Source organism: Peromyscus maniculatus, chromosome 5 (assembly GCF_049852395.1).
Source record: "Peromyscus maniculatus bairdii isolate BWxNUB_F1_BW_parent chromosome 5, HU_Pman_BW_mat_3.1, whole genome shotgun sequence".
In the NCBI taxonomy this organism is placed as follows: Eukaryota; Metazoa; Chordata; class Mammalia; order Rodentia; family Cricetidae; genus Peromyscus; species Peromyscus maniculatus.
Genome location: NC_134856.1, coordinates 73,686,702 through 73,709,943, shown reverse-complemented (window position 1 = coordinate 73,709,943; position 23,242 = coordinate 73,686,702). Strand labels below are relative to the sequence as shown.

Below are 23,242 nucleotides of genomic sequence, written 5' to 3'. Positions count from 1 at the left end.
AGCTAAAGAAAGAATAAATCAGTGGTATTCGTTACTTAAAAGTGGTAAACTCTGCGATACTTAAACCACTTTCCTCTTAAGGATGTTTTGTTTTAAAGACTTATTTTATGTGCATGGGTATTTTGCCTTCATGTATTATGTGCACTACATGCATGTAGTGCCTGTGGAGGTGAGAAAAGGGTGTCGCACCCTGGAACTGAATGGCTGTGAGCCACCATGTCACTGCTGTGAACTGGACCAGGGTCCTTTGCAAGAACAAGAACTTGTAACAGCTGAGCCATCTCTCCAGCCCCAACCATGTTTAAGTTGGAAATCAGCTCTTAACAGGAGGCATGGAAGATATTTAAAGCTTGGTAAAATCATGCAGACGGCTGAGTAAGAGAAACATTTAAGGTTGGTTAGAAACACTAATTTTTACCGCCCCCCCCCCTCTCAGATGCTACTGCCTATTTAGAAGAAGCAAGCTGAAGTTACACAGCACAACTTCACGTTTTCTACTGAAAAACTTTCCTTAATCTGACTGCATCATCATGTCTCTCTTCCTTTAACCCAATGAAGTGGCCTTCCTTCTTGCTATTGCTCACTCCCTGACCGCTCTCCATGAGTCCCTTCCTTTCTATCTGCAGCTTCTTCCTATCTACTGGATGCATCCCATAATCCTAACCCTTGACTCTTCCCCTTTTACATGAAAGGCTAGTACATTAAATGTTACCATGCTTGCTTGCTTTCTTTCTTTCTTCCTTCCTTCCTTCCTTCCTTCCTCCCTCCCTCCCTCCCTCCCTCCCTCCCTCCCTCCCTCCCTCCCTCCTTCCTTCCTTCCTTCCTTCCTTCCTTCCTTCCCTCCCTCCCCCCCTGGCCCCCATGACAAGGTTTCTCTGGGTAGCCCTGGCTGTCCTTGCTCCACAGATCAGGTTGGCCTCAAATTCAGAGGTCCTCTTGCCTCTGCCTCCGAAGGACTAGGATTAAAGGTGTGTGCCACCACGCCCTGCCCCAGTGTGTTTTCTCAAACCACATAGATTCTTCATCTCTGGGCCTCTCTATAAGATCAAGACCACTGTATGTGGGGATGAAGCAGCATTCTGGTATCAAAACATAGACTATAATCACAAAGTCTGCCATATGCAGCCAAAACCAACTTCCCGCCTTTACAAGGTCATTGAATTAGTTTGAGAACATGATGCTAGAGACTCCTTGTACTCATAGACAACTCCTAATCCAGATTATATTATGTCTTCCCTACATATACTCATAATCCTTTAGATATTTAGTGTCCAATAGTAAAATAGACACTACCATCACCTAGAAAATCACCTTTTCTCACTTGAAAGGTAATTAATTTACATATAAATCTTAAATTTATAAGAGGTTCAGTAGCTAGAAGCAAAACAATGTTTCAACTCTATGTATCCCAACAATCTGTTATTTTAGCCTCTTTGCCAAGTCTGCATGATTGTGATGTCATAAGATGATTTTTAGGGGCTTGAAAGGTGGCTCAGCTGTTAAGAGCACTCACTGGTTGCTCTTCCGAGGACCCAGGTTCAATTCCCAGCACCCACATGGTGGCTCACAATCATCTGTAACTCCAGTCCTGGGGTATTCCAATGTCCTCTTCTGGCCTCTGCTGGTATCAGGCACATATGTGGTGTACAAACATACATGCAGGCAAAGCACATATACATATAAGATAAAACAATAAAAATAATATAAAAAATGATAGTTTATAAAAATGTTGGCTGCAGTGACTCAGTTTTCTTAATTACTTCTAATGTCTCAGGAGAAGCATCTATAGGGTAAATAATGACAGACATTTTCTGGGGGGAAGTTTGGCATCTTCAGCTGATCATGAGTCTAACAATTAAATAAGTTACCAAAATAACAGCTCATGTCCAGGGTGTCTCTGAATAAGATGGTATACCACTCTGGGAAAGTAAAGGCATCTTTCTGTGAGCTTGGTCATCATCAAATGTATTTCTCTCCCTACAACTGTGTGACTTGAGAAACATGGGTGCTAATTTGCTCGAGCTGATTAGTGCTGTTTTCTCAGCCGGCAGTGGAGGTTTTCGCTGCTGGTCATACTTCTGTTGTGTGCCATTGCAAAAGATGCGTCTCAACGCAGTCTGTAACAAGCTATGTTTAGGAATTTTTTTCTGGTCTCACCTGGGAAGAAGAAATAAATTTCTGCACAGGACTCAAAAAGCTGAGGTCTCTTCTTTAGTACCTAAACAACTGGACTGGGCAGCTTCTGGGGAACACACTGTACCAGTGTGCATTAAGTCATGTGGATAAAAGAATTGTAGGGAAATGCGTTCCATCATGTTCTGATGTCTCAGGCATAAAAGATCGAATAATTCCTTTATAATACAATTATCCTTTATATTATCTAATAATTCCTTTATAAATAATTTTCTTAACTTATCCTCAAAATTCTCAAGAGATGGGAGCCTCTATCTTGTTGGGGGCATAAAGCTCAGAGTAAACAAAAAACAAAACAAAAACAAGGAATTTAGCAAAATGGGTAAAAGCTAGGTAAGCAGACAGATACACAGGTTCGAGGTTCTGTTTAACCTATGGAACTCCACGATCCTCTACGTTGTACACAGAGTGTATGTTCACAGTCCTGGTGTCCTCAGGTAACCCAGGAGAGACGACGCTGACTGCAGTGATATCTTCAGTCATACTTTCAGATTCTGGCTCACTTGAATCTTCACTGTTAGTATAATAACAGATATTGTAGGCTGGCACAATGGCTCAGCAGGTAAGGTGCTTGCCACACAAACCTAGTGACCTAAGTTAGATACCTGGAACTCAAGTCAAAGTGGAGAGAGAGGACGAACAGACTCTACAAAATTGTCCTCTGGCATCCACAACGGTGACACAGCACGTGCAACTCCCACTCTCCTTCTCCACACAGATAATAAATAAGAATTACACAGCTAAGAGGTATATATTATTTACTCTACTTACTTTAGTTAGTAAGTTTGGATTTCTCAATCACGACAACCTAGAACTCTTGCAGCTTTCAAATTCAAAGTATAGTCTGCTACCTAACCATTAACTAATCCACTTGAAAAATGTTGGTAGGAAGCAGAGCTGAACATTCTTATTATCTCTCCAAATGTCTTTAATTGTGCTCATCTTATCCATTAAAAGAGGGGAACCTTTCAACTAGCTGACTTACCATCTCTATAAATAGACTGATGGTCATCTGTTGGGAGGAAATACTTCTGTGACAGACACTAGTATAGTTTTGTAGACACTATTAGCACACTCAGGGAGTACTGAAATAACCCAGTATGATTTCACCCATGCCCCTCTCTGATTAGTGGTTTCCCAAAACGTTAGGAAAAGGAGGCAACTTAAACCACATTAGCCTCTGAGCATCTGCCCAATGTCAGTAAGACGTTATGCATATAACTGAGGGTACTATATTAAGTTCCTACTATACGAGCTGACTCTATTAGAAGAACACAGGTTACACTGTGAGCTGAGCAACTGTCTTATGAAATAAGAATGACCACAGAATTCAAAGTGCCTATGACTTAAATAGAAAATTGGAAATAGACTTTAAAGTAGATGTTATGCTTTTCCTGAGACACAGAGTCTTGATGAGTACAAACTGCAAACTCTGTTAGTGACAGAACATGTAGAGAACTACAGAAACAATGAGTGTCTGAAGTGGGAGAATTACACAGAAAAGTTCCAGCTGGGGGTGATGCCATATGAGTGCTTGAGAGACAGAGGCAGAGGACTGGGAACCTGAGGCCAGCCTGGGTTTCACAGAAAGACCTTTCCTCTCAACCCTTTCAAAAACACTTCTAAGCAATCTTTTTCTAGGGTGGGGGTGCTGAGGGTGGAACTCAGTCTGGCTACTGCACACGCTTGGCACAGGAGGATGAGAGTCCCTCCCATGCACAGTGGTCAGCTGCTTGGAAGGCCATCTGAAACAGTGAACAGTTCAGAATAGGAAAGAAGAATTCAGTAGAGATAGAAATACTGAAGAAAAACCAAACTGAAATAATGGTAGAAATGAAAAGCTCAGCAAGTCAAAAAGCTGGGTGGAAAGCTTTACCAACAGAATAAATACATGACATGGAGGACAGAATTTTAGGGCCTTAACACAGGTATAGGAACTGGATCATTCAGTCAACATTAATGATAAATTAAAAAAAAAGGATGGAACATGGGAGTGATATAGGACACCAGGAAAAGACCAAATCTACAAATTAAGGGCGTGGAAAAAGGAGAAGAATTCTATGATAAAGTTACAGAAAATATTTTCAATAAAATAGAAGATAATTCCAAAATCTAGGGAAAAAAAAAACCACCATGTATTTAGATACAAGAGGCATGCATATAAAACATCAAATAAACAGGACCAAAAAATACCCTCACACACATCATATTACAGTTAAGACACTAAAAATACAGAATAAAGAAACAGTATTGAAAGCTGCAAAAGGAAGGGACCAAGTCACACAAACGGCTTTACAACAGAAACCTTTAAAGTAAGAAGGATATAAAACGACTACAACACCAATTTGGACTATTATACCCAGCAAAACTATTTATCATCATTGAAAACAAAAATTTCCAGGGATAAAAACAGACTAGTGGTGGGTAGAGCCACACTCCAACTCATGAATGCTTAGATCTACATATCTGGCCATCTCTTCAAACTTTGATCGGATCTCTTTGTCCCTCTTCCCAATGTGTTCACATTAAATATGTCTCTTTTTCTTTTCCTTTTATTTATTTTTCCTTCCCACTTAAACAAACAAACAAACAGAAAAAACAGACTACAGGAACATGTGGCCACTAAGCCACCTCTATAGAAGCTACTGGGAGAAATACTTCAGACTGACAACAAGGACAAATATACATGAGGAAACAGAAGAAAAATCAACAATATAAGGACAGTTAATCAAAAGAGGTTTAAGAAAACATCACAAAATAAAAAAAAAAATCACAAAATGACAGGAATAAATATCTTTCAATAATAGCTTTGAATATTAATGATGTCTCTTCCCCAATAAAAAGATAGACTTGTTTCTGTACTGCAAAGGAAACTGTCAATCAAGTGAAGAGACAGCCCATAGAACAGGAGAAAATCTTTGTCAGCTATGTATACGACAGAGGATTAGTATTTAGAAGATACAGAGAATTAAACAAAGAAAACAATCTACCTAATTAAAAATGGGCTAAGAGACAGTCCTTAGATACAAATGCCTAGCAGACACTTTAAAACGTGTTCAACATCCTTTGCCATCAAGGAAATGTCTCACCCCAATCAGAATGGCCATCTTAATCATCAAAAAAGATAAAAGAGAACATATGCTGGAGAGGAAGTGGAAAAGGGGAAATTTCCACCCACTCTTGGTGGGAGTGTAAATCGGTGTCACCACGACAGTAGTCAGTGTGGAAGTTTCTCAAAAGACTAAAACTAAAGTTACCATGTAAGCCCTCTGTACTACTCCTGTAAATATGCAAAGGACGACTCCCTATTTCACCAGAGAGATTGGCATAGTCATGTTCCCTGCTGGTCTACTGACCGTGGCTAAAAAACAGGACTGGACTAACTGTCCATCAACTGAAGAATGAAAACAAAAATGTGCTCTACATACAGAATGGAATTTTAAGAAAATGGTAAAATATCTTTAGCTGTAGAAAAAATACTATATACCAGATCTCTAAAACTTTTTCATGCTTTTGTTTTTCTTGTTTGAGAGTCTTATGTAGCTCAGGCTGATCTGAGTGATGGAATCATTGGCATGCATTCAGGTAAAGGTATTCATCTCTTGTTCAACTAAAATTGAACAGCACAATAATCTCTAGGGTTGTCTATATTGCCACATACAACATTTCCCTGTTTATGGGTGAGAAGCCCTTTTCTGCTGCACAGACCACATTTTCTCTATCCATCCTTTTGGGCTTCCTCACTGTCTTGGCAACACTGCCATGGGCATTTAGGGGCAGATGTCCTTTTCACATCTTGGCTTTGTTTCTTTGGATATGCACACCCAAAAGAAGAACTGCCAGATTTTCAATCTCTGGAGAAACCTCAGTACAACAGTGCATTCCATACACATTCCATTCACATTCTAACTAACAGTGCACAAGGTATGGCGTACTTATAGTTTTATGCCTTACTCACATTTAGGGCTTCAATCTGTTTGGTTAGTTTTTTTGTATATGATGCAAGACATTTCCTTATTTCCATGTAGTTACAAGGTTTCTCAAGTACCATTTGCTGAGTAGTCCATTCTTTCTCAGTAAGTATTCTCTGTACCCCTTGTGACAATTAGGTGGCCGAGGATGTCTGGGCTCTCTATTCTGTTTCATTGGTCTCCAAGCCTGTGTTCATGACTGTACCACACTGCTTTAATTATCATGCTCTGTAATATATTCTGAAGTCAGGAAATGTGACTGACTCCTGCTTTATTCCTCTTTGTCAAGATTATTTTGTACGTTTGGGATTCTTTGTAGTTTCAAATAAATTTTTTTGACTGCTTTATTCTATTTTTGTAAATTAATAGGTTTTTAAATAAAAAAGATACAGTGAAGAATAAACATTTAAATGTATTTACATGGAAAAATCTGAAAGGTAAAATGTTACATTTCTTTACGTTTTAAAAATTAAGGTAATGCATGTAAACAGCCTTAGGGAGAAAACAGTCCATAGGGGTATGGGATGAAAGCAACACTCCTTACACCCACAGGCTTTCATCTCTGTTCACAGCTCCTGTGAATGTTACGAGGCTATAATTATACCCAGCTAAATAGCATGCTTTTCACATTCACTATATATCCTGGGTTTCTTTCCTGCTTCTCCCTACTCTTAATTCAAGTCACTATTGCCTTTTACATGGATAACTCAAATACTCTGTACCTGGTCATCTTTCCCTGCCAGTTTCTTCTCCACAAGACTGTCGGAATGGTCCTTTCACATCACTACTCCTGTGTCACAATCTCCTAGTGCTTTCCCAACTACTCCCAGGAAAACCCAAGTCTCAGTCAGAACGGCCATGTGTGATCCTGTCTTGTATTAACTCTTGGTCTCATTTTACATAATCTCCACCTATTCCTTTCCAGGCCATGATGACCTCTCTGCCTGACTTTGCACATCTCCCAGTGTTCTTGCTTCAGTCTTTGTGAGTGCTGTTCCGCTATCTAAAGGCTCCTTCTCGGACAACCACGTGCCCTCACTTCTTTGTGTCTGCTCAGCAACATCTCAGGAAGGATTTCCCAGAATCTGATCTCAGATTCCTTCAGCTTCTATCTTCTTAGGCTGTTATTTACTATTACTATTCATATTAGAACTGTCACCCTCTGACTTCTCCACATAATCAGGTTTTCCCTATTGTGTGTCTCTGCAGTTTCACAGATCAACTGTCTTTGCTTGGATGGCTGCAGCTTAGTTACAGGAAAACTTCTAATCCAGCTCAATGGAAGGGAGAACCGAGTAAGTGCTCCCATGACTGCACATCATTTCCCTTATGTTCTACGGAACAAAATTAGTTATGGAGCCGTATCATAGGTCAGAAGTCTTGGTAGCAGTGTTACTAGGTTCACATGAGCCCAGCTACAAATCTATTATTAAATAGTAAGGAGAAAACATTGTGGTAAACACAAGAATATTCTATAATGTGTAGATTTTAAAATTGAAAACCTATGTGTAGAACATTACTTTTAAAATATGAAAATTCATTATGTAAGATATTCCAATATTGTGACCTGCTAAGTATTGTTCACATCATCTACTGAAATTACCCTTTTTGGTAGGTGGTGGTGGTAATGGGCTTCTGTATTTTGTGAAGTTTCTAGTTGCCTTTCTTTTGTACATGCATGCACACATTTCATATATATATAGCCCAAGTTCTAAGCTATACTATCTATTCTAAAAACCCTTTCTCAGTGTTCCAATCCTTGTCATAAAATCCTCAATCTCTTGTTCCAACTTGCATGTCCTGTTCATGCTGGCTACACACTGGAGGGTGGTGATCTATGTGACTGCTGCTTGGAGATCACATTCCCTCTTTCTGCTGGAGGATAACCTCCCATATTTGCTCTCACAAAGGAACTGCTCAGGATTCAGGATATATCTTAGCATTGCAAAAGGACAGCTTCCTTACCTTCCAGAGTCTAGTGTGGCCTAGTGGCCTGATGCCACTCTGACATGCCTTACTCTGGAGGAATGTTCTCCATAGTAAGGAGATCTTTGAGGATTTATGTATTCTCAGTGTCTATAAATCTACCTGTGATCTTCTCCATATATCCATTTGGCTTTGGGAAACTCTAACAAAGTAGCCTCAGGTATCCCTGCATTCTAGAAAGCTTTGCTGCATCATTTACTTAACAAAAATCTTGCCTCTAGTTTCTCTTTTACTGAGACTCAATCATATCTGGATTTCTAGGGTTGAATTCCTGCATTTCTTTTCTATATGTCAAAAGTTTGCCCCTTTATTCTGCTTTCTAGGAGATTTTCCTAAAGATAATTTGCAACAATTCTGCTGTTGTATTTGATACTTATTTTGTTTTGATATTTTCTATGGTATCTTTTCCTTTAAAAAATATTTTATTGCCAGGTGGTGATAGTGCACGCCTTTAATCTCAGCACTCGGGAAGCAGAGGCAGGTGGATCTCTGTGAGTTTGAGGCCAGCCTGGTCTACAGAGTGAGTTCTAGGACAGGCTCCAAAAGCTACAGACAAACCCTGTCTCAAAAAAAATTATTTATGTATTTGTTTATTTAGTGTATGTGTGTGTGTGTATGTGTAGGCACGCATTGGCCTCTACTGTCCCTCCCTGCTTTTTAAAATAATTTAGCATTTCTTTATTATCTGGATGTTAGAAGGCTGCTATAAAGAGACTGCATCAACAGGCTCAAACAAACTAACTGAAGAAGGCTGATAGTGCTCTACTACAGATCTCCAACTAGTAAGACATCAGTCTATAACATTCTCAGTTATATATTTAACTGCAAAAAATTTAAGTAAACAGCCAAGTCCAGCTATTTGAAAGTGAATAGTTTTATATGACCAAGTAGTTTATCTTGGAAAATTAAAAAAAGGACTTTGATAATTATTTCTTATTAGGTCATCATTGCTAAAATTTCACATCTGAAAAAGGATTTCACATTTCTGGGCTGGTAAGATGGCTCAGCAGGTAAAGACATTTGGGTGTATGCAAAGTCTTCAGTGTGATCTCAGACCCTCATCATGGAAGCAGAGGAAAAAACTCCTCAAGATGTCCTCTGACCTCCAAACATGCCATGGCACCCACACGCACACAGACACACAGAGTAAATAAATGTAATGCAAACCTCAAAACTCATTTAAAAAAAGCCACATTAATTCCTGAAAACAACTGTCATAAATTAGAACCCCCCAAAAATTAAACTGAAGAAAATTTCCCCAGTATACCCCATATCAATGACTAACAGTAAATTAAGAGCCAAAAGCCAGATTTCTTGATTAAAATAGAAATAAAAACCTTCTGCATTAATTACTCTATAATATAATACTCAGTGGAAATTTCATCAGGTCAAGTAGAGTGATTAAGTAATTGGCCTGTGACCCCATTCGCTTGTAAGGCTGAAGCAGAATGACTCCCCTGAGTTGGTGGCAAGTCTGGGGTACATGAGTTCCAGCTCAGCCTAGGCTACAGAGGAAGACTCTATGTGAAAAAACAAACACAAGGAAAAACCCAAGAAACAGATAAAACAGGACAAACTTTTAACAGAGTGTGAGTGATATCTAATAACATTAATATTTAATACATTATCACTCAAAAGTTATACAGAAAGGAGCCGGTGACTCATCCAGCACGGAGGATAAGATAAAGCACTCGGGCACTCTAAGGAGAAGGGGTTGTGAAGGTTGGGGTGGGCGCTAAGGGAGGAAGGGAGGACCGAAAAGAGAGATCAAGCTAGGCCACAGAGAAGAGAGAATGCGGGAAGCTGGCAGTGCAGTGCAGAAACCAAAGGGTTAAACTTCATCATTTTCACAACTTCAGGTAGGGCTATGCTGAAGCTAAAATAATAGCACTATATTGTCAAAATAATATAACACTCTATTTTAATTTACTGATAACCATAAGGCTTCTTAACTTCAAAAAAGCCACCAGAATAACACTGTATAAATTCTCCCACCAGGTATCTTCGGCCTCTGAGCTGGTTACAGCTATATGACTAGAAGTTGGGATCTCACTAGCTGTGCGCCTCCCTTCACTGGCGTACCTTAAACGGGTCTTATATTACCCTTTGGCATTAATTATAAAAGTTAAATCTAGCCACCTGGCTTTTGTTTTGCTGTCTACCTGGCCCTTTCTAAACAAGCAGAAAATTCCACTCAGTCTATTATCATAAACAGAATGTGACAGATTAGTGGCTGACAGAGCACCAGGGTCGGCTTACAGCCTTTCAGGCAAGAGAATATTACTTCAGGAGCAAGAAACCCGATGCTCCCTGACCTTAATGCAGAAGCCTGCAGTTAATAATCACATTAAAGGTGGTTTTACATGCCAGACAGTTTTTGTTTCCTTTGTTGTTTTTACAATTTGAGTGTCCTTTGTGGCTACTAAAATTATATGCCAAGAGGCGTATAGTTAACATTTAAAATATTTAAGCCTCAATGAAGTTGGCCTTATAGTTTATCTGCATTAAAAAAATACTTTATGTAAAAAAAAAAAACTAAAATATTGCTTGTCCTTCTTCACAGTAGTATTTAATAATTAAACCCTAATTATGACAAGTAATAGACTGATTCTTCCTTTTTGAAGCTGAGGAATCAAACAGGTATTTTACTAGACTCTAACCATCTAAACAGTGAGCCGTCCAGACCCCAGCACTGCCACACTCTCACCTTTCCCAGAAAAGGTCAATTGCTTCTGGAAGGAAAGAAGCAAGCCTGAAGCTACACATTTAGCAGGACCACAGGGTCAAACAACAGCTGTGTGGACCGGGGGCTGGCCGCCACAGAGCAGGCCAGTGAGCAGGCGTAAGAGGAGATGGTGACCGCCAAAGGAACCTGGCTTCTCTTTCACAATCCAGTTCTTAAGGACAACAAATCTAATTAACACTGCAAGCCAAAAAGAAGTGTAAGTGACCTTTGAAAATGTGATTAACTCTCACTTAACATTCTACTAAAGGAACTGTACCAGCTGAAACCATTTCAGCTGCTCTAGTCTGATTCACAAGTCATTCTTGGGTATCACTGAAACAAGCATGCTGGGAGTTGGAGAGACAGTTCAGTAGTTAAGAGCACATGGCAATACACATGTGTTTGCAACTCCAGTCCCAAGGGGTCTGTTGTCCTCTTTTAGATTCCTTGGGCACCAAGTATGCATGAACATGGTGCAGAGACGTATGTGCAGACACATAAAATATGTAAGTAAAATAAAAACCAATACCACAATATGACCAAGATACATTATTTATGTGTATGAAATTGTCAAAGAATAAATAAAATTAGTTTTAAAAAAGTTAGCTGAGTCTTCATGTTGCAGGAGAATTGTTCACACTGGCACTCTGCTGTACCAATAAAGTTTACCTGGAATCAGAGGGCATAGCTAACTACTAGCTGACCAAATCAACTTTAGCTGACTTGTGCACACTGCATATTTCATGCTGTGTTAACGCAGATATGTAAGTTACCTTTAAAAGTTGGTATGTTCTCAAAATAAAAGGACTGGGCATGAATAAAGACAAAATAAGTAGCCCAAGTGATCTAGCCTCTTAGATCTGTTGCAGTTTCCTCAAAAATCAACATCTAGAACAACTTCAAAGTTGCTAGCTGAGATGGTCCAGCCTCACAGACTACTCTAGCCAGGACTTCAGATAAGCTCTACACTTTCCCATCACATTGGACAACAAATGATATGCTAGCTCTCCCAGGACTTGTCATTATTCCTATTTTCTCAGGGTATCCTAGAGATGTCATTGCCCCCAGACAAAAGGAAGCAGTCTAGGGAACATGATGCCCACATTCCCAAGAGACAGGGTTGTTAGTTTTTGGTCATTCAGTGAATTATGAATTTTTTGTCATCATTTAGGGGGGTTGGTTGCAAATTGTTACTGGTCATGGTAAGGGAGGAAGTTAAGCAAGGGAGGTGGGATTCAAAGATTTCTTTCTGAAAAGAAAAAAGGGAGATATGGAAAGGATAGGCTAAAAGGGTAATTACTGAATCTACTTTAAACTAAAAAGCAACTATTAATCTCAAATGCTTTACACTGGTATGGATTTTTGTATATTGATACAAATTTAAGGTTATTTTTGTTAGAACACTATGTTTTTACTCTTGTTTAAGGTATTTCATGCTGTGTTAACGAAGATATGTAAGTTACCTTTAAAAGTTTGAATATTCTCAGAATAAAAGGACTGGGCACGAATAAAGACAAAACAAGTAGCCAAGTGACCTAGCCTCTTAGATCTGTTGCAGTTTCCTCAAAAATCAACATCATTTTGGTTCATTGATACAAATTTAAGGTTATTTTTGTCATACTATATACATATATATGTTTTTACTCTTGTTTAAGGTATTGTACTTATACAGCTCATTTAAAAATGTAATGTATAATTAAGAAATACAGGTTAGTAGTTAGTCATGTATAATAATCGAACTTGTAGTCAAGTTAGGTATATTTTCAAGGTTAAAGAGATATATTTTAGATAGATAGATAGATGGTCTTCAAACACTCTGAGATCTACAGAATACAGCAATTAGATGTTTTAGTAACCTAAGGCTTTTCATGACAGTGAGACACTTCTGCTCCTGACAGCACCAATTTACTTCTAAAAGGATGGGCACCAAAAAACCTCCATATGGAGTTTGCTTTTATTATGGCAAAGTTAGACACTGGGCAAGAAACTGCCCTTGCCTTGACTGCTAACAGTATGCTGTCCAAATTGGACAAGCAAGATACAAAAGGTGACTGCCAAACTTTGCCAAGACAAAGTAGGATGGTCCTTCAAAATTCCTGGTTCACAGAAAAGTCTGTCAGATATTCTAGGCCTGCAGGCCAAAGATGGATGCCCTAATGTTGCAGAGAAACCTTCAGTGACAGTCTAGATAGTCAGCTTTCTCTATTGTTTCTATAGTTTTGGAAGTTGTTTGCCCTGCACTTTGTTTACTCAAGTAATGTATCCTCTTGTCTACTCAGGTAATGTATCCTCAGGTCTTTGATGGGGTTGAAGACTAGATAGTTACAGTTACAGTTTTTCTTGTTACCATATTCAAAAGAGAAACTTACATAAGAGATATAAAGTTTATAAGGCTGAGAAACATAAAAACTTAAGCTGTTAATCTAAAAAGATGTTTTAAGGTCTAAAAAAATATTTTTAGAATGGCAATACAAGTTATAATAAAAAGTGGTTTAGATGTAAACTTGTACAACCACTGTGGAAATCAGTATGGCGGTTTCTCAGAAAATTAGGAATCGAACTACCTCAAGACCCAGCCATCCCACTCTTGGGCATATACCCAAGGAATGCTGATTCATACCATAAAGATACATGCTCAGCTATGTTCATAGCAGCACTATTTGTAATAGCCAGAACCTGGAAACAACCTAGATGCCCATCAATGGAAGAATGGATGAAAAAAATGTGGTACATATACACAATGGAGTACTACTCAGCAGAGAAAAACAATGAAAGCATGAAATTTGCAGGCAAATGGATGGAACTAGAAAAAAAATCATCCTGAGTGAGGTAACCCAAACCCAGAAAGACAGTTATGGTATGTACTCACTCATAGGTGGATTCTAGATATAAAATAAAGAACAATCAGACCACAACCCATAGAACCATAGAGGGTATATATATAGCATGGAGGTCCCTAGGACGACTGTGGCTTATAATAAATTTCAGTTTTACTCAATTATTGAAAAAAAAAATAGCCAAATGAATGGAAACACATGAACTATGAACCAAAGGCTGAGGGGCCCCCAGCTGGATCAGGCCCTCTGAATAGGTGAGACAGTAGGTTGGTTTGATCAGTTTGGGAGGCAACTAGGCATTGGGACCAAGTCCTGGGCTCATTGCATGAGTTGGCTGTTTGAAACCAGGAGCTTATGCAGGGACACTTGGCTCAGTCTGGGAGGAAGGGACTAGACCTCCCTGGACTGAGTCTACCAGGTTGATCGCAGTCCTCGGGGGAGGACTTGTCCTGGAGGAGGTGGGAATGGAGGGTAGGCTAGGGGTAAGGGGAGAGTGTGGGAGGCGGGAGAATAGGGGAACCCATGGCTGATATGTAGAACTGAATGGTATTGTAAAATTATATATATATATATATTAAAAAAAAAGTGGTTTAGGTATGAAAACTTTGGTTCCACTAAGATAGGATATATAACAGTACTTTCTCCAAAGTTGAAAGATAGAAATGAACTGAAAATTGTAAATGTAATTCTTACCTGATAATTGTTCTTATTGTATATAGTTTTACTTTGTTAGAGTTAAACCCTTTCCTTTATATTTAGACAAAAAGGGAGATATGTTGTAGAATATTTGTTTACACACACTGTGTGAAAACGTGTCACTGTGATTGGTTAAACAATGAGCTGAATGGCCAATAGCTAGGCAGGAGAGATAGGTGGGATTTCTGGGGAGAGAGAGGAAGAGGAGGAATCTAGGCACTTGGATTATGCCAGGGATGCCAAGAGACTCTGAAGAAGTCAGATATAAGGTATAGAGCAGAGGTAATTAAGCCACGTGGCAGAACATAAATTAATAGAAATGCTGTGGATATTGCTGTATATAAATAAAACACTGGCCAGTGCCCAGGCAGGAAGTATAGGCGGGACAAGGAGAAAGGAGAATTGAGGGAACAGGAAGAAGTGGGGAGAGACACTCCAGCCACCGTCAGGACAAGCAACATGTAAAGACGCTGGTAAGCCACAAGCTACATGGCAAGGTATAGATTTATAGAAATGGGTTAATTTAAGATATAAGAACAGTTAGCAAGAAGCCTGCCACGGCCATACAGTTTGTAAGTAATATAAGCGTCTGAGTGATTATTTTATACGTGGATTGTGGGACTGCGGGGCTTGGTGGAACCTGGAGAGAAGCCCTCCAGCAACCTCCCCAGGAGAAAGCTGGGGAAAAAAAATAGTAAAACATACAAGATAAATTGGTAAAAATTTAAAAAGAAACCTCTTCACCAAGACTACTCTTGTGAACTAGGCACAAGATTACTTCTGAGGCTCTGCTGGCGATAGTGTGTAAGACTCTAGCATTTTTTCAGCTTTCATCCTTACCTTTTCTTTTTTTGGTTTTTCAAGACAGGGTTTCCCTGTGTAACACCTTTGGCTGTACTGGAACTCACTTTGTAGACCAGACTGGCCTTGAACTTAGAGAGATCCATCTGCCTCTGCCCCTGAAGTACATGTACTGCTATTATTTACCTCTTAAGAAGACACTAATTAGCATATTATTGTTTTTCTTTATACAATCAGGTTAAAAGTTTTGGGCTCTTTAAAACAGTATTTTTAGAATGTTTAAAATATCAGTAGTCTTGGGATGTCTTTAATGTGGTTTATTATATCATTCCTTACAAAATACCTTAAAATGAGAAAATAAAATGCATATTTCAGCAGTACTCTTAGAAGAAGAAAAGGTATCCCTATGGTTCTCCATGAGCCAAAGATAATTGGTCACTTTGCAAAACTACAGAAATGATCTGTTACTAGATACAACAGCTTTTGTCCTATGATCATACATACATACATACATACATACATATATATATATATATATATACATATATATACAAAATGTGAAATTCTCAATGCAAGTCCTAACCAAAAGGAAAAGAGGAATAGAAAAAAATTTGACAGTACTTTTTAAATATATATGTTTGTTTCTAAATAAACTACATAAAAGTTTACTCTGGAAAGTAAGTCATAGCCATTATAACAAATCTCATTGTTTTGGTAGCTGTGTTTTATTTAGTATGCTCATTAAATGTGTGTTCATTGTAGAAAAGACCTAAAGGCATGCTAACAGAATTACAGAGGAAACTTAAATCTTTCTTTTAACAACTCTTTGAAGAACTTTTAACCATAAGATGTATATAAGGGAAATTTAGTAAAGGGTATTTACTATGCTTTATACAAATATCAGTTTGATAACTGAGGCAGGAGAGTTCCCTTCTCTCTCCTAATTATATGTTTGAAGATCTGGCACGTTAGGTGCTCTACTGTAGATTCCCTGAATGAAAACACATAGAGTGCTATGTCAAAAGGTCCTTGGTCAGTAGTTTGTCTCCTGGGTGTTAGGTATGGCCATTCACACATACATGCCAAAAGGAATAGTCAGAAACATTCCATCTGCACTAAGACCAGTGCTTACTCCATTAATCCAAACCACCTGTCTAAATACATTGGCAAGCTGTACTTCAGTGTTAAGGCTGAAATATCACCTCTCTAATTCTGATAAGTTGGAAAACTGTCTTTTCCACGATTAAAGGGGCAATATAAACACAGAACCTAATGCTGTTTTCTATGATTAGGTTTCAGTAGCTGAAGTCTCTGAATACTACAATTCTGCACACAGCTGTTATACTGTGGAGCGGGGGATGGACTCACATCTGCCTCTTCCTTATTTCGTTAATGGTTGCCTCCCAGGTCCTTTCTCCACAGATAACTCAGGACTCATCTAAGGCTGCCTCCTGCATAGTGGGCCTATTCTGGTTTGTCACTGCTCACACAATGCAAATCTCAGTGAACTCACATCTGTCACAGATCGACCCAATTCGTGGGCAATCTTTTCCCATCGACCTGGGGTCCCTCCTGGGAACTTAACCATACTTCTTGTCAGCTGGTTGAGGTCCTCTTCTGTCCATTCAGGTGCCTGTAAAACATTAAAGAAAAAAATAATTGGAAAAATGCTTACTAAAACATTAATAAGCTTGTGAAACAATTATTGGCAGAACCCTTTCTGCAATGACCAATAGTACTAAACATGTATTTAAGCTTAGTCAAAGGCTGGGGCAGCATCTTTATAGGCAGAATGGAGTCCCAGCAGTCTTTGTAAGATTTTTGTATGCATATTAGAATAAGAAAGTATTGCATAATGCAAAACCATGTTTTTGAAGATACTTAGAAGAAGAGACCAATTTTACATTAAAATAAAAAACCATTATACAAGTCTATAAAAAACTGTTGCTACAAAATGCAGTACTGCTCATGTAACTCACATAACATGGCTAGCAAAGTTTTGAAGTAAAAAACACTATAAAAGAAAACAAAATGGTTCTGAGACATAGACACGAAAATCTGAATAGATAAAGCACTGATTGAGAATCAGAACGGTGCAAGGCTACATTTCTTGCCCATTCTATGTAATAATAACAACATTCAATTTTGGAAATTTATCAAATGCTAGCATTCTGTACAACTCGAGAACAAGTAAGATTAGATACAAACTCTTACACCAAGATGTGAATCGTCCAGTCCACGCAAAGCTTTTAATAGTTGAAATAGTGAAAACACCTTAAAGATTACAAAACTGCGAAAAATTCTAGCAGAAGCATATTCCTGAATTTTACTACTAGTGACTACCAATGGTCAAAACCTAAACCCGAGTAGAGAAACATAAATCACTGTTGAATAAGAAAAGAAACCATAATATGACAACTATATTCTAGCATAAGCTATCACCCGTCAGAGGTAGCAGCCCCTCTGGCACTAAACAATGAGAGATGAAGGAAGCCCACCTCATTTCCCTTTAATTAAAAAGAAACGGGGGGGGGGGGGGGGGGGAGGAAAGGTAGTGGGAGAAAAATCTTAGAAACAAATACCTTTTCTAATCACCATTTCCGATAATGAACAGGCATACATCAGGCAGTTTGCATTACAGAACCATCAGCACAGAACAACAGTTAGAGGTGAGTGACCCCAGGGACTATCTCCAGAGCTCCAGCAAAGCCTCTCCCTGACACTAATCCTCCCTGTCATTCTCCCACTGTGCTCTAACCACACTGACATCCGCCTGCCTCCCTGCAAGCCTAACAGGGCCCTTCCTGACTTTTTACTGTCTCGCCCAATCAATGGTTCAAGCATGCTCTTTTCACCATGTCCAAATGGCAGCTTCACTCATAATCAAAGTGCACTGCCCCTGTTAAAGGCTTTCCGAAAGGCTTTCCTATTTGCATTCATTTGCAAAGCAAACTACTTTTATTCACTTTGTTCTGCTATCAAGAATGTTCCCTGAAGCAGATAAATTGGCATAAATACAACCTGCCACTTAAGAGTCAGTAAATAATAGCCAATAGTAGGGAGGATTTTATCAATCATTCTATTTTGTATCCACTAAGGGCTGAAAGCCTCGAACATATTCATCAGTACAACCCTTACAATACATGCATAAACTCACTTAGATAAAAAGGTAGTCTACACTGGAACTGGCTAGAATTTCTTTGATATTTAATGAAGATCAGAAATTTAATTCTCTGTATCACTTAAGCTAAATATTACACGGCGCGGTTTTCCTTCTTTTCCTTTCTTTTTGCCTTATTTAAGGAAAAATGAGTTATTTAGATATCATTTAGAGGAGCAAATTAGATTTTCAAAGAAAATACTATTCTGATTATTAAAATCCAAAGCTCTAGTAAGTATACAGATATGCAGAGAAGGTTAAGCTTGAGGAGAACTTGAATATAAGCTGGAAGTGCAAAATCAAGTCACGAAGAATATTAAGAGCCTCACTGAAACAGGACTCGGACCAAAATCATACTAGGGCAGTGTGCTTCAGAGCACAGCAAGTCACCTGATATCTACATCAGTTTTAACAGAGATCTGTGCAAAACTGCTATTTTTAATGGACTGTTTTTCAAAAACCTACATATATCAACAGTCAATATTAAGAACCAATCAGATTTTAATTTCTTGCTAATAAGTCTAACAACATAGCACCACTGTTTTCCTGGGAAGGCAACATTTCATTTAAATTAAATACCTGTATTGAAAATCTGAAAGAAAAAAAAAAAATCCCTGACTGCCTCAGCAAACTTCCTTTTAGTTTTAGTTATTTCATGGCCATGATTTTTACTATTGTCGTTAAAAGATGGGTAATAATAAGAACCGTGGACTGAAATCTGAGTGTGGCCTTTGAGCTCCTCATTATCCCCTCTCCTACGGCGGCAGGGCCTTTGGTGCCTGTGTAATTCCTCAGCAATAGTTAGTGGTGTCTTTAGAAGGAACAGAGCCCACTGTGATCAGCTCCTTGAGCAGCCATGAGGGTGGCCGCGGTGTGAATGTATTCTCCCTGTTCTAATGTAGAGCCAACTGTAGCTGTCAAAGTCAAATGAATGCATAAGCATACTGCTTTGCACTTAAAACCATGTGTGTCCAATATTACTGAAACACTGGGCCAAAAACTCATCGCTACAGTAAAGTAATGGAAGACACCACATGGTGTGGGGACAGCTGTTGTGACTACACAAGCATTCCAATTTTGCATCAGAAAAGCCCCTCTCTGGGAATAAATCTCCATACTGAATACAAAATAAAAAGTAAGTTTTCAAATTATTCAATATTTTACGTAATGACCCCCAAATATATATACATAAGAATGAATAGGGAAATTTAAATTGTATTATCAAAATAATACTCCTTTGGGATGGATTTTCGCCATAAACCCTGCTATGTTCAAAGACTTAGTGCCTCTGAAAATCTTTAATATTCCTGGGTTACAGGGTTTGGAGGTAGCAAGGGAAAGCTTGTTATTTTACAGAACCTACAGGCAGTTTCCCCTTCGAGTTTGAGACCATAAAACATGAAATATAAAGTATTATGCAATTTATTTGACTGAAAAATTATGGCTACATTTAAAGAAAAATACATATCACTGATTGTATTCTCATATTCTAATAGTAAAAGGTCCTTTTCTATTTAATAGATGTTAAATTTTTGTTTTTGAACCATTTTTAGTTGGTTTAGTTCAATTCAAAGACTTAGATATATTGTGGATAGTATTCCTCTAACTATATTTTTACAGTTTTAGAATGCATTCAGTTTTCAGCTATATAATTTCTTTTCCAATTTTAAAGTGACTTTGACAAACTTCTGTGTAAATCAATGGTATGCGAAGAGCGATAAAATTAAACCAAACAATCTCAAATGACCTTTACTCTTAGGAAGATAAATCCGTGAGACCCTCCCTCCTGGCTTGTAGGTGGCCACCTCTCACCATCTACGAGGGCTCATACTGAAGCTGCTTACTGAGGAGCCTCTTCCAACCTCTGTTTCCACAAGCTGGACAAAGCAGTACACCCACCACTAAAGACTGGACACAGAAGGGGACTCGACTCTTCTGTTGTTGCTTTCGGTGTTAAGCAAGTGCTCCAGAACTGAGATAAATCCATCAACAAGACTACATTTCTGCGTGGCTCTTGCCAAAAATGGACACAGTTCTCTTGTAATGAAGGAGACTACTCCCCTGGTCACTTCTGGCAGATGTGATTTACTGTGGAGCTTTGATTTCCTCTTGGAGCTAGGATGGTGTTTTTTCACTGTGATTCTTTCTCAGGTGACTATTGTTGCCATTCCCATCAGGTCAACTAAGCGGGACCACACTACTGTAGATCTTGAAAGTAATCTTGCCATGTTTTCAGCCTTTCAGACAGTTTGCAGTCAGCCACCAGTATACCTTTCATTGCTAAAGCCATTGAACAACGGGCCAGGAGTCAAAAATATTGGATGCAACCTTCATGTTCCCTGCAGTCTACAGATATCTGGGATTGCTGAACACTGGAAAGGCTTCCTCAAACATCAGCTCCAAAAGTTGACTCTAGGCAGTTGGATCTCTGAGTGTTCGAGGCCAACCTGGTCTACATAGCGGTTTCCAGGACAGCCAAAGCCATGTAATACCCAAAACAAAAATCCCCTACAACAAACAGAAATTCTGACTCCCTCTCTCACTTTTTCCTCATCTTTACATTTTAGTTATGAAAAGCAACCGACCCCAGAAACAAACCTTTTCCTTTTAGCTACTTTCTAGATAATCAAGGGGTAGATGCTAACAGATATTTACTTAGAAAATTCAGGATTTATCCTTGATTGGTATGACCTCCCTCTTTTCCTGGTGGCAGCACATGCCAATCTGGTTGGTATACCTTTTGGGTGAGAGCACAGCTAAGGGTATAAAAGAATCCATCTAGTCCTGGTTCAGCCACTTCAAATTTCTTGCAGGAGTCACAAAGTCCTAAATCATGGTCAGATGGCTGAATATATTTCTTGCCAATACAGTTGTGAGTGGGGGTCTATAATTTGCATAAAACATTCTAAGTGCCTGCGCTTACTTACTGGGGCAAGGTCACCTGATATGGCCATGAGGAATGAAACTAGGCTAGTTGGATGGTTCACAAAACTTAAGCTGTGGCAATTTTATTGAGAGCAATCAGACGTTTTATACCTTTATCAGCAACAGAATATAATGGCAGGTTCCAGGATCAATACAGTTGTAGTTGCCAGGATACAGGGAAGTTTGCAAGCTATGCAGGGTGCACAAGATTAATGTGTAAAACCAATTGTCCTGTCAAGCTTCTCTGCTTCCTTAACTCCTGAGGGAACATACAGAGAAACACTAAGTGGCCTGAATGCTTTGCTGCCTGAGGGAGCAGGCCAGTCTCTCAGGAACTAGAAGGTACAGTGCCCCAGGAACCATGGACTCTAACCTGAAAAACCAATGATGCATGCTTCTCAAGGCAGCTAGGCCAGGCCAACTCCATGGTTCCCTACAAAGCATCTTATCTTCTTGTACCTCTTGAAGAAAAAGAGAAGGCTAGGTACAAAGTCAGGGAATGAGAGATACTAATTTTGTGGTATTAGAAAAACAGTCTCAATCCGGATAAGGGTCTGGTATCCAGAATGCATAACAAGTTCTCTTCAGCTGATGAGATGGCTCAGCAGTAAAGGTATTTGCTGTGCAAGTCTGGTCACTTGAGTCCCATCCCTGAACTCCATGTGAAATTGTGGAAGAATGGTCTTTATAAAGCTCTTCTTTGAATTCCACACATACATCTCTCCCCCCCACACACACAAAATTAAACCAAAATTTTAATTAGATTTATATATTTTATGTGAGAGTATTTAGTCTACCCATATCTGTGTACACCATGTGCATCCTGTATGCCCATGGAGGTCAGAAGAGGGCATTGGATCCCCTGGAACAGGAGTTACAGATGGTTGCAAAATACCATGTAGATGCTGGGAATTGAACCCAGCTCCTCTGTAAGAATAAGTGTTCTTAACCACTGAGCGTCTCTCCAGCCCCTCCCTCCCAAAGAATTCTTACTACTAAAAAATTTTAAAACTGTCAAAGATGAATTACCCTGCCACACCTAGAGGACACTATCTAGCACAGGCATCCTGGGCCTCTGGCAATTACAATCCTTCTGCCTCCTCTTCTGCAGTTTTTCCTGAGCCTTGTGTGTAGGGCTTGCACTGCAGATCTATCAGTTGGGATTGGGCACCCTACAGTCCCTTCTTTGCATTTTGACCCGTTGTAGATCTCTTTAATAGTCTCTACCTGTTGATGAGAGGTGAGAGCTGCATTTGTTTGTGGGTATAAAGATAAGTATTAAGAATACAACAACAGGGCTGGAGAGATGGCTCAGAGGTTAAGAGCACTGGCTGCTTTTCCAGAGGTCCTGAGTTCAATTCCCAGCAACCACATGGTGGCTCACAGCCATCTGTAATGAGATATGGTGCCCTCTTCTGGCCCGCAGGTATACATGCAGGTATACATTGTATACATAATAAATAAATAAATAAATATTAAAAAAAAAAAAAGAATACAACAACAACCTGGGTGGTGGAGCACGCCTTTAATCGCACTCGGGAGGCAGAAGCAGGTGGATCTCTGTGAGTCTGGTCTCCAGAGCTAGTTCCAGGACAGTTACACAGAAAAAGCCTATTTCAAAAAAACCAACCAACCAACCAACCAAGACCAGAACAATGACACCACTAGCTGACATGCCAATACGGGCAGGGGATACCACATGGCCCCACACCTAGATAAGGAGCTATACGTTTCTGAGAGATGGAAAATTAACTTCCTCCAGGGATGGTTTATAGTACATAGGATGTTCAATTGGATGTGGTTAGCCTAGGAGATACATATGTATAAGCAACACTAGGTAGACTTAGTAGGTTATATACACATGTACACACACACACACACGTAAAAATAATTAAAAGAGAACATGAATTGGGGAGGCGGTGGGGTGGTAGTAATGTAGATACAATGT

The 23,242-nt window shown here is 39.2% G+C and overlaps 1 protein-coding gene across 4 annotated transcripts in view; it reads right to left on the bottom strand.

The window, feature by feature from the left end:
- Positions 1-23,242, bottom strand: part of Dnajc1 (DnaJ heat shock protein family (Hsp40) member C1) — a 201,702-nt gene that overhangs the window by 9,747 nt on the left and 168,713 nt on the right. For all 4 annotated transcript variants that reach the window (XM_006978723.4, XM_076572676.1, XM_076572675.1 and 1 more), the window contains one exon: positions 16,723-16,842. In XM_006978723.4, coding sequence (XP_006978785.2) covers positions 16,723-16,842 — 120 coding nt within the window. The remainder of the gene's footprint in view (positions 1-16,722; positions 16,843-23,242) is intronic.